The sequence below is a fragment of the Dryobates pubescens genome, chromosome 20 (genome assembly GCF_014839835.1).
Source record: "Dryobates pubescens isolate bDryPub1 chromosome 20, bDryPub1.pri, whole genome shotgun sequence".
Taxonomy (NCBI): domain Eukaryota; kingdom Metazoa; phylum Chordata; class Aves; order Piciformes; family Picidae; genus Dryobates; species Dryobates pubescens.
In genome coordinates this window covers 19,870,404-19,882,625 of record NC_071631.1, presented here as the reverse complement: position 1 = coordinate 19,882,625, position 12,222 = coordinate 19,870,404, and the positions used below count along the sequence as shown (strand labels likewise).

The 12,222-nt window shown below is 58.9% G+C and overlaps 1 protein-coding gene across 1 annotated transcript in view; it reads right to left on the bottom strand.

Moving 5' to 3' along the window:
* Nucleotides 1–241: 241 nt before the first annotated feature.
* Nucleotides 242–12,222, bottom strand: part of STX8 (syntaxin 8) — a 176,658-nt gene continuing 164,677 nt past the window's right edge. The window contains exon 8 of the mRNA XM_054170935.1: nt 242–851. Coding sequence (XP_054026910.1) covers nt 784–851 — 68 coding nt within the window. The 3' untranslated portion in view covers nt 242–783. The remainder of the gene's footprint in view (nt 852–12,222) is intronic.

Here is a 12,222-nt window from a genome sequence, read left to right as displayed (position 1 = left end):
TCAGCTCTGCTGTGCTCTCCATCAGCTCTGCTGTGCTCCCCATCAGCTCTGCTGTGCTCTCCATCAGCTCTGCTGTGCTCCCCATCAGCTCTGCTGTGCTCTCCATCAGCTCTGCTGTGCTCTCTATGAGCAGGTGTTGGATGAGGTTTGCACTCTCACACCCCTGGCTCAAGGCCTGTTGCTGTTTCCATGCCTACCCATGGAGGTCAAGAGCTCTCCCCAAGGCCCTATGACCGACTCCCTCACCAGTGCTTCTGCACAGCTCCTGGGGGCCCTGTGCCTCCCCATACAGCTCCATGTGCCCTCACCTCCCAGCCTGCCAGCATCCAGATGCAGACATCCCCCCAGACATCCATCCCTGGACAGGAGTGAGTGGTTGCAGCCTGCTGGAAGGTGTCAGAAAGCAGAGGGGCCGCTGCTGTCCTCCCTTGGTGCTTCAAAGCCCCCGGGAGGAGAGGGCAGGCAGCAGAAGCAGCAGCAGCTGGGCAGGCAGCTCCTTGACACCAGCAGGAGCTCAGATGCAGAGGCACCAGGAGGTCCATGGGTTTCAGAGCCAGCTGCAGCCTCCCCAGGCCAGAGGAAGGCGAGAAGAGTCCTGGTCACGTCCAAAGCCTCCAGACCACGCAGCGCTCCTCAGCTGTGCGCCTCAGGGAGATCAGATGGCCCTGGGACACAGCTTCATTCCAGTCCTGTGGAGGTTATTGAAAAGGCAAGAAGGTCTACTGCACAGCTGCTCTCCTCCAGAGTCCTCCACACTCAGCTGCTGAGTGCCCCAAGCCCCTGTTAGCTCGTGGGCCAGAGAGCCACCACGGCGATGGCGATGAGCAGCAGCACGATCACCACCAGCAGCCCTGCAAGAGAGCACAGGACATGAACACTCCTGCCCACACCTCTGACAGCCCTGCAAGAGAGCACAGGACATGAACACTCCTGCCCACACCTCTGACAGCCCTGCAAGAGAGCACAGGACATGAACACTCCTGCCCACACCTTTGACAGCTCCCAAGAAATCCTTCCTCCCAGTCCTGCTGACCCCCTGATCACCCCCCCCACACCTTGCCTAGCCCCCTGCCAGATCCCTGAACAACGATGGCCTGAGCAGATGCAGACTCTGCCCCCTGTTAGGAGACCACTTCCTCATCTTCCTGACCCTTAAGCACTGTGGGCAGCAGGGGCAGGGAGGGGATTCTGCCCCTCTGCTGGGCTCTGCTCACACCCCCCCTGCAGTGCTGGGGCAGCTCTGGAGTGCTCAGCACAGCACAGCCAGGGACCTGTTGGAGCAGGTCAGAGGAGGCCACAGCAATGCTGGCAGGGCTGGAAGCCCTCTGCTGTGAGGCCAGGCTGAGAGAGTTGGCCTTGGGCAGCCTGGAGAGGAGAAGGCTCCAGGGAGACCTTCTGGTGGCCTTGCAGTGCTTCAAGGGCTGAGCAGAAAGCTGGGGACAGAGTTCTGAGCAGGGCCTGTGGTGACAGGACAAGGGGGGATGGTTTGAAACTCAAAGAGGGAGATTCAGGCTGGGGAGAAGGAAGAAATGTTTGACCCTGAGGGTGGTGAGAGCCTGGCCCAGGCTGCCCAGAGAGCTGGGAGCTGCCCCATGGCTGGAAGCATTGCAGGTCAGGTTGGTTGGGGCTGTGAGCAGCCTGCTCTGGTTGGGGATGTCCCTGCTGGCTGCAGGGGCTTGGACTGGGTGAGCTTGGAAGCTCCCTTCCCACCCAAACCAGTCTGGGATTCCATGACTCAGGTGCACTTGTCCAGCAGTGCCTGCAGCCTCTCTCCCTGCCCTGCCTTGCACACCACAGGGGATGTGTTTAACTCGCAGCAAGGCCAGTTAAGCCTCCCTAGAATCCCTCTGCACCACCCCAGAGGGGCAAAGGATTATTCAGAAGGAAATCCAAATTGCAACAGGAAATTGCTTGCAGTGCAAAGCACTCTGCTTGCAGACACAGCTATTTGCAGAGGCAAGAGCAGAGCTTTCAGAGGTGACCCTGGGGAAAGGAAGATCAAGCAGCACTGAAGAGACTCACAGTGCTGTGCCCAGCCAGGCAGCACAGTTGGAAAGGGCCTCTGAGGTCATCCAGCCCCACATCAACCCAGCCCCACCATGGCCACTAAACCATGGCCCCAAGTGCCAGGGCCACAGGGTTCTGGAACCCCTCCAGGGCTGGGGACTCCACCACCTCCCTGGGCAGCCTCTGCCAGTCCCTCACCACTCCTGCAGCAAAGAGATTTTTCCTCATCCCCAACCTCAGCCTCCCCTGGCACAATTTCAGGCCAGTTCCTCTGCTTCCATCACCTGGGAGCAGGGAGAAGAGCCCAGCCCCCACCTCCCTGCAGCCCCCCAGCCCAGGATGTTTCTGAGCAGCAGCTGATGGCTGGTGGGAGCTTGCCCCTGCAGCTCAGGGGGATGATGCTGTTCAGACAAGGTATGGAGTGGTCTGAGGAGTGCCCCAGACAGCCAGCAGCCCAGAGCTGACTCCCTGAGGCCAGACTCCTGCTAGAGGAAACTGATTCTCCTGAGTTGCTCCTGGGGAAGGAGGAACTCTTCCCTTTCATAGATTCATGGAATGGGTTGGGGTGGAAGGGACCTTCAAGATCAGCCAGTTCCAAACCCCCTGCCATGGGCAGGGACACCTCCCACCAGCCCAGGCTGCTCAGGGCCTCATCCAGCCTGGCCTGGAACACCTCCAGGGAGGGAGCATCCACAGCCTCCCTGGCAGCCTGTGCCAGGCTCTCCCCATCCTCACTGCAAAGAATTTCTTCCTCCTCTCCAGTCTCAATCTCTCCTCCTCAAGCTTCAATCCCTTCTCTCTTGCCCTGTCACTCCCAGCCCATGCTGCCCTCCCCAGCTCTCCTGCAGCCCCCTGCAGGTACTGGGAGGCTGCTCTGAGGTCTCCCTGCAGCCTTCTCTTCTAAAGGCTGAGCCTGTCCCCACAGGGGAGGTTCTCCAGCCCTCTGACCACCTCCAAGGCCTCCTCCTTCACAGAAGAGAGGAAGAAATGTTGTATGGACAAGGGACTGGACCCCTGTGGTCCAGCCCTCACCTCCCCAAGCAGCCCCTACACCTGAGCTGGAGCACTGCCCCCTCCAGGCACTGGCATCCCCCCCAGGGGTTAAACCCCATCTTAACCAGGAGCTCTGGGGCTGCTTGCTCCAGGCTGTCCCCCTCAGAGCTGTGGGAAGCTGTCAAGGCTCCAAGAGGGGAAAACACATCCCTGTGCTCTCTCTGCTCAGCTGCTGACTGTTACTCAAGCCCTTCCAAGATGCACAAGGCCAGCTCCTGGCCATTAGAAAAGGATGGCTGAAAATAACCTCCTCTTTCCAGGCTGGAAAAGGATCCCAGGCCTGGCCTGCTGTAAACACTGTCATGTTTTCTGTGCACAAACTGCTTCTCTGCCAGGCAGCCAGGAGGCTTCCCCCACCCCTCTGTTCCAGGGAAATAAAGAGCTGCCCCCAACAGTGGTTCCTCCCTTTTCTGCTCAGCTGAAACCATGGATCTGAAGTGAGTCTGAGCAGAGGGACACTGCCCTGCCTCAGGCACCTCTTGGACCCAGAGCCTTCTCCTCACACAAAGAGCTGAGGGCAGAGGGGCAGCAGCAGATCCCTGTGCTCCCCCTGGGATGGCTGAGGGCTGTGGCAGGGCTGGGATGAGGGAGAAGGGCTTGAGCTGATCCCAGAATCCCAGCATGGTGGGGTTGGAAGGGAGCTCTGGAGATCATCCAGTCCAAATAGCTGTGTGCCATGGTGGACCCTGCCAAGGGCACATTGAAAGAGACCTAGGGAGGCAAGGGAGACAGAGTCCCAGAACCCCAGCATGGGGAGGGCTGGAAGGGAGCTCTGGAGATCATCCAGCCCAAGCCCCTGCTCCAGCAGGGCACCCACAGCAGCTTGCCCAGCAGCACAGTGCCCAGCTGGGGCTGGAAGCTCTCCACACCAGGAGACTCCACAACCTCTCTGGGCAGCCTGCTCCAGGCCTCCAGCACCCTCCCAACAAACAACTTACTCCTCCTGCTCAGATGGAACCTCCTGGCTGCCAGTCTGTGCCCACTGCCCCTTGTGCTGTCCCTGGGCACCACTGAGCAGAGCCTGGCCCCAGCCTCTTGCCCCCCACAGCTCCTTTAGCTCTTGCTGAGCATTGCTCAGCTGCCCTCTGGGGCTGCTCTTCCGCAGGCTCTCAGCCCCAGGGCTCTCAGCCTTTGCTGCTCCCAGAGCTGCTCCAGGCCCCTCAGCAGCTCTGCAGAGAGCTCTCTCCAGCAGGTCTCTGTCTCTCCTGAACTGAGGAGCCCAGAACTGGACCCAGGACTCCAGCTGAGGCCTCACCACTGGTTCATACTTGCTGCACCACACAATGCTGGAGGTTGGAAGGGACCCTGTGGAGATCATTGAGTCCAACCCCCGCTGCCAGAGTCGGATCCTCTGGGGTAGGATGATTTGGGGGGGATGCTGTTTGAGCTTCAGGCCACCCCTGGCTGAAACTGCTTGTGGATCACATTCACCATGGAGCAAATGAGCCAACCCCCCATCTGCCTGTCCTGCTGCTGTCTCTGCAGTCCCAGCTGGGGCCTGGCAGTGACTCTGGTGCCAGAAGCCCCCAGGGCCGTGCTGCAGAGTGCTGCCTGCTCAGCTAACATGTGCTGTGCCTGCAGCCAGCCAGGGGCTGTGCCAGGGTTGTCCCAGCAGTGCTCACCAGCTCCCTCACAGGGGGGGTCCTTCTGGAACCTTTCCAGAGGATGTTTCCCCTGTAGGTGAGCTCCCACAGAGCCTAACCTAGCTCCAGTTGCTCAGCTTGGGTCAGTGTCCATCAAGCACAGCAGCACAGAGTTGTTTTGGTCCAACCATCAACCCAATACCTCCATGGCCACTAAACCATGGCCCCAAGAGCCATTTTGAACACCTCCAGGGATGGGGACTCCACCACCACCTCCCTGGGCAGCCCCTTCCAATTCCCCTAATAGCCAACCTAGACCTCCCCTGGCACAACCTCAGGCTATTTCCTCTTGTCCTATCACTTCTTCCCTGGGAGAAGAGCCCAATCCCCACCTGGCTCCAGCCGCCTCTCAGGCAGTTGTAGAGAGCAATGAGGTCTCCCCTCAGCCTCCTCTTCAGACTAACCCCCCCAGCTCCCTCAGCTGCTCCCCAGCAGACCCTTGCCCATCTTTGTTGCCCTTCCCTGGACACACTCCAGCCCCTCAATGTCCTTCTTGGAGTGAGAGGCCCAAACTTGAACCTCCTATTTGATGTGTGGCCTCAACCAGTGCCCAGTGCAGGGGGACAACCCCTGCCCTGCTCCTGCTGGCCACACCACTGCTGATCCAGGCCAGGATGCTGGTGGCCTTCTTGGCCACCTGGGCATGTGACTAAGCTGGACCTTGGGCCACACACAGGCAATTGGCTCTGACTCACTGAAAGAGGTGAGGGGGGGAAGCTGGGACAGGGCAGGAAGGGATCTCAGTAGAGGTTAGCTCTGGAGCCCTCAGTAAAGCAAGGCCATGGACCTGCTGGTGTGGGTCCAGAAGAGAGCCATGAGAATGATCAGGGGGCGGGAGCAGCTCTGCTCTGAAGACAGGCTGAGGGAGCTGGGGGTGCTCAGCCTGGGGAGCAGAAGGCTCTGGGAAGACCTTAGAGCAGCCTTCCAGTACCAAAAGGGGCTACAAGAAGGCTGCAGAGGGGCTGTTTCCAAAGGCCTGCAGTGACAGGATGAGGAGCAAGGGTTTGAACTCACAGAAGAGCAGATCTAGATTGGAGGTTAGGAACAAGGTCTGCAGCAGGAGGCTGCTGGAGCACTGGCACAGGCTTCCCAGGGAGGTGACTGAGGCCCCATCCCTGGAGGTGTTCAAGGTGAGGCTGGAGAGGGCTCTGGGCAACCTGAGCTAGTGGAGGATGCCCCTGCTGAGTGCAGGGGGTTGGACTGGGTGAGCTTTGGAGGTCCTTTCCAACCAGGGTGATTCTATGATCTCAGAAGAGGGAGGGAGGGACCTCAGAAGAGGTGAGAAGGGGATGTTGTTCAGTCCTCCACCTCAGCCAAGCACTCAGCATCACCCAGCAACACAAACCACAACACCAACCCTCGGGAAACACGAGCCATGCTTCCACTGCCTCTCCACTCCCAGCCTTTTGACATCCAACACACATTCTGCAGTCTTCAGCAGAGCCAGAAGCAAATCACTTGGTTAAAGTGGGAAGAAGGGAGCTCTGGTCAAGCTGCCACACTCAGACTCTGTTATGGCTTTTGCCCTGGAGGGAGAACTTTTAGAGGGTGCAAATCCTTTGCATGGGTCCAGCCTAAGAGACAAGCAGCAGCAGTGGCCTGGAGGAAGCCTCTCTAGGTGAGGATCAGTAATGGGACAAGGGGGGGTTAAGGGGCCCTGGTTCTGCTTTGACAGCTCCCAAGGGACACTGGCACATAAACATAGAATACACAGAATAGACCAGGTTGGAAGAGACCTTCAAGATCATCGTGTCCAACCTATCAACCAATCCAACACCACCCAAACAACTAAACCATGGCACCAAGCACCCCAGCAAGCCTCCTCCTGAACACCTCCAGTGATGGTGACTCCACCACCTCTCCAGGCAGCCCATTCCAATGGGCAATCACTCTCTCTATGAAGAACTTCTTCCTAACATCCAGCCTAAACCTCCCCTGGCACAGCTTGAGACTGTGTCCTCTTGTTCTGGTGCTGGCTGCCTGGGAGAAGAGCCCAACCCCCACCTGGCTACAACCTCCCTTCAGGTAGTTGTAGAGAGCAAGAAGGTCTCCCCTGAGCCTCCTCTTCTCCAGGCTAAGCAACCCCAGCTCCCTCAGCCTCTCCTCACAGGGCTGTGCTCCAGACCCCTCCCCAGCTTTGTTGCCCTTCTCTGGACACCTTCCAGCAGCTCAACCTCTTTCCTAACCTGAGGAGCCCAGAACTGGACACAGGACTCAAGGTGTGGCCTAACCAGTGCTGAGCACAGGGCACAATGACCTCCCTGCTCCTGCTGGCCACACTGTTCCTGATGCAGGCCAGGATGCCATTGGCCCTCTTGGCTGCCTGGGCACACTGCAGGCTCATGTTCAGCCTACCATCGACCAGCACCCCCAGGTCCCTCTCTGCCTGGCTGCTCTCAGCCACTCTAACCCCAGCCTGTAGCACTGCCTGGGGTTGCTGTGGCCAATGTGCAGAACCTGGCACTTGGATGTGTTCAATCTCCTGCCCTTGGAACCCTGAGTTATGACCCAGCAGGGAGGGGGCAAGGCAGGGCAGCTGGGAGGTGCTGCTAAAGGGTAACAGCAGAACGAGCAGGGGACCTGAGAGGGTGCTCAGGGCAAGAGGAAGGGGAGAGCAAAGCAACATAAACTTCATCTTATCCCCAGCAAGAGACTGGTATGAAGAACCTGGAGCCAGTTGAATCAGAGAATTGCTTGGGCTGGACAAGCCCTCTGAGGTCATCCAGTCCAACCAGCAACCCAAGCCCACCATGGCCATCAAACCACAGCCCCAAGGGCCACAGGGTTCCTGAACACCTCCAGGGCTGGGGACTCCACCATCTCCCTGGGCAGCCTCTGCCAATCCCTGACCACTCTGGCAGTAATAATATATCCAACTTCACCCTCCCCTGGCACAACTCCAGGCCATTCCCTCTCCTATCACCTGAGAGTAGGGAGCAGAGCCCAACCCCCACCTCCCTGCAGCCTCCTCTCAGGGAGCTGTAGAGAGCTGTGAGGTCTCCCTTCCCTCAGCCTCCTTCCCTCCAGGCTGAACCCCCCCAGCTCCCTCAGCTGCTCCTCCCCAGCCCTGTTCTCCAGACCCTTCCCCAGCTTCATTGCCTGGACCCACTCCAGCCCCTCCATGTCCTTTCCTGTTTCCCAGGGCAGTGGCAAGCCCCTACCCTCCAGGTGAGAGGCAGAGCAGCAGAGGTGGCTCAGGGTGTTGGAGTTACAGCCCCCAGTGCCCTGCTGGTGCTCAAGGCTGATCTGATCCTGTGATGTGCACAGGAAGCAGAGGACGACAGCAGCTGGCAACAGCACACAAGCATCCCAGCTCCTCTCCCCTGATGCAGAACAGATGTTCCACACATGTCCCCCTGCCCTGTGCTACACAAGAGCAGATCAGCAGGAGCTGGGGTGTTTAAAGCTGGGTGTCTTCTCCAGGTCCAACAGGATCTCCTAGCAAAAGCCATGGAGAGGACTTGACTGATGGTGCACCTGAGGTGCCCTGCTTGCTGTGCCCTGGTTTTGCTCAAGCCAGAGAAGCTCCACAGGAGCCAGCAGGGAGCACTTGCAGCCCAGAGAGCCAAGCAGAGCCTGGGCTGCAGCAAGAGAAGTGTGGCCAGCAGGGCCAGGGAGGGGATTCTGCCCCTTTGCTCCACTCTGCTGAGACCACAGCTGGAGCTCTGGGGCCAGTTCTGGAGCCTCTGTGCCAGGAAGGATCTGGAGGGGCTGGAAGGTGTCCAGAGAAGGGCCACAAGGATGAGCAGAGGGCTGGAGCTGCTCTGCTGTGAGGACAGACTGAGGGACATGGGGTTGTGCAGGCTGGAGAGGAGAAGGCTCTGAGGAGACCTAATTGTGGCCTTCCAGGATCTGCAGGGGGCTCCAGGAAAGCTGGGGAGGGACTTTTGAGGGTGTCAGGGAGGGATAGGACTGGGGGGGATGGAGCAAAACTAGAAGTGGGGAGATTCAGCTTGGCTGTGAGGAAGAAGTTGTTCCCCAGGAGGGTGGTGAGAGCCTGGCACAGGTTGCCCAGGGAGGTGGTGGAAGCCTCCTGCCTGGAGGTGTTTGCAGCCAGGCTGGAGGTGGCTGTGAGCAACCTGCTGCAGTGTGAGGTGTCCCTGGCCATGGCAGGGGGGTTGGAGCTGGCTGATCCCTGAGGTCCCTTCCAACCCTGACAACTCCATGGCTCTGTGATTCTAAGCCCCATGAAACAGGAATGTTCCCCTCAACAAGAACTGCTCCAAGAGAACCTCAGGAATCAAAGTAAAGAGGAGACAGAGAAGAGAAAAGAAAAGAGGGAGAGGGATGCAAATGTGAGCTGAGTTCCTCAGGGCAAGGTGGGCAGAGCAAGGGGATGGCTCTGTGCAATTACAGAGCAGTTAATTAAGGCAGGCTGGAGAAGGTGCAGCACTCCTGAAGCTCCATCTGCTACAGAGCCTGAGCCAGAGCTCTGCTCCAGCTGGGAGGAGCAGTGCAGAGACACAAGGGGCAGGTTCCCAGCTCACAGCAGGTTGCAGGGCACACCATGCCGTGGGGCTCCCCAGGAGCACTGCCACTCATGCTGCTGCTTCACTGCATGTTAGTCCTGCTGCTGAGACCAGCCCTGCCTCTGCTCCTCCCCCCAGGCCTGACCCCCTGCTTCCTCCAAGTCCAGCACAGCCTTTCCCAACCCCCAGTTAAGATACAATTTTCAGGCCACCCCAACCTTTGTTGGATTCCTTTGCTCAGAGCCCCCAGACACGGCTTGGAGCTGTGCACACTGAGTGCTGTGCAGACCCAGGGCGATCCCATCCCTGCCTGCAGAGCACCTTGCTCCTCTTGAGTATCCCACTCCTCCCAGGCACCCTTCTCCCAGGCACTCTTCTCCTCCCAGGGACTCCTCTCCTTCAGACATCCCTCTCCTTCTGGGCATCCTGCTCCTCCTGGGCAACCCTCTTCTCCCAGACATTCCTCTCCAGCATCCTTCTCCTCCCAGGCATCTCTCTCCTCCTGGGCATCCCACTCCTCTCAGGTCTCTCTTTCCTCTCAGACATCCCTCTCCTCCTGAGCATCTCACTCTTCCTGAGCATCCTGCTCCTTCTGGGCACCCTGCTCCTTCTGGGCAACCCTCCCCTCACTCCAGCCTCCCCCTCCAGGGAGCTGTAGAGACCCAGAAGGTCTCCCCTCAGCCTCCTTTTCTCCAGGCTGAACAATCCTAGTTCCCTCAGCTGCTCCTCCCCAGCCCCCCTTCTCCAGACCCTACACCATCTTCATTGCCCTTCTCTGGATCCCTCCCCTGCACCTCAATGTCCTCAAAGGACTCCAGACTGAAGCCAGGACCCAAGGGGTGGCCTCACCAGTGCTGAGAGCAGGGGACAATGACCTCCCTGCTGCTGCTGGCCACAGCAGATTCCCAGTTCCTTCTGCTGGCTGCTGGGAGGGAGGCAGCTGAGGCTCAACCATCCCCACTTGGCTGTAGAGCATTTCCAGCTCCTACAGCCCCAGCAGAGCCCCAGCAGAGCCCCAGCAGAGCCCCAGCAGAGCCCCAGCACCCACAAAGCAGCCAAGTGGTGCTTGTCAGCTGGGTGCTGCTGCCAGCTTGGTGACAGGGCAGCGTTTACTGTGACACATCCACTTATTGTGCTGAGCATAACTCCTGGGAATCTGAGCATGTTCAGCATCTGGCAGGGCTTCAGCTGCCTTTGAAGAGGCAGCCAGGCCCTGGGTCACAAATAGATCATGTTTTGACAAGTCCCTCTCCAGCCCAGTGCCTAAGATTTCCTGCCTGCTCCTGTCAGGCCACGGATGGACCATTAAACTCACCCCACAGCCACTGAGCTCTCATGTTCTGACACAGCACACAGGCTCCTCCAAGCTACCTGGAAGCCCCAGCAGAGGACACAGTTCCACCTCCCTCCTCAGCATCCCCTGCCCCAGTAACAAGATCCTGGCTTCACTCTGACAAATGCAGCCTGGCAAGGTGTGCCCCAGGGCCTGAGGGGACCCCCTGTGCAATGGCACAAGTGATGCCAGCACTGCCCCAGCTCTTCTCTTTTAGCAGCCCCAGAGGGCAGCTGAGCAATGCTCAGCAAGAGCTAAAGGAGCTGTGGGGGGCAAGAGGCTGGGGCCAGCCTCTGCTCAGTGGTGCCCAGGCACAGCACAAGGGGCAGTGGGCACAAACTGGCACCCAGGAGGTTCCAGCTGAGCAGGAGGAGAAAGTTGTTTGTTGTGAGGGTGCTGGAGGCCTGGAGCAGGCTGCCCAGAGAGGTTGTGGAGTCTCCTTGTGTGGAGAGCTTCCAAGCCCAGCTGGGCACTGTGCTGCTGGGCAAGCTGCTGTGGGTGCCCTGCTGGAGCAGGGGCTTGGACTGGATGATCTCCAGGGCTCCCTTCCAACCTCCACCATGCTGGGATTCTGGGATCAGCTCAAGCTCTTGTCCCTCATCCCAGCCCTGCCACAGCCCTCAGCCATCCCAGGGGGAGCACAGGGATCTGCTGCTGCCCCCACCCTCAGCTCTTTGTGTGAGGAGAAGGCTCTGGGTCCAAGAGGTGCCTGAGGCAGGAGAGTGTCCCTCTGCTCAGACTCACTTCAGATCAATGGTTTGCTGTGAGGGTGCTGGAGGCCTGGAGCAGGCTGCCCAGAGAGGTTGTGGAGTCTCCTGGTGTGGAGAGCTTCCAAGCCCCCCTGGGCACTGTGCTCCTGGGCAAGCTGCTGTGGGTGCCCTGCTGGAGCAGGGGCTTGGACTGGCTGAGCTCCAGAGGGCTTTTCCAACCCTCCCCATGCTGGAATTCAGGGATTCTGTGACTTCAGAAGCCAAAAGGGCACACTCAAGCCTGTTTCAACATCTAACTTGCAGCTCTACAAACGAGCTGTGGCCATTTGTGATCTCCCTGGCATTTGCTGTCCACAGAGCTGTGATGTGGGGAATGCAGCCCTGCAGCAAGCCCTGAGCATCCCAACACCTCTTTGTTGACTATCTGTGGGAGCAGGAGCCTTGGCTGGGGTCTTCCCTTCCTTTTCTGCTAAGCTGGGGCTAGTGTCACTCCTGATGTTTTTAGTAGAGGATACAATCATAAGGAAAAACCTCCCCAGGAGCCAGCAGTGGTCACTGACAGCCCAGAGCCAGCTGTGTGAAGCAAGCACAGGGAGGGGATTCTGCCCCTCTGCTCTGCTCAGACCCCACCTGCAGCACTGCCTCCAGCTCTGGTGGCCCCAATGCAAGAAGGACCTGGAGCTGCTGGAGAGGGTCCAGAGGAGGCCACCAAGGTGATCAGAGGGCTGCAGAACCTCCCCTGTGGGGACAGGCTAGGAGAGTTGGGGCTGTTGAGCCTGGAGAAAAGGCTCCAGAGAGACTTTAGAGCTGCCTTGCAGTACCTGAAGGGGCTGCAGGAGAGCCGGGGAGGGACTTGCGACAAGGGCTGGGGGGGACAGGATGACAGAGAATGGCTTTGAGCTGGGAGAGGGGAGACTGAGAGTGGAGATGAGGAAAAAATTCTTTGCAGTGAGGGTGGTGAGGCAGATGAACAGGTTGCCCAGGCAGGCTGTGGATGTCCCTTCCCT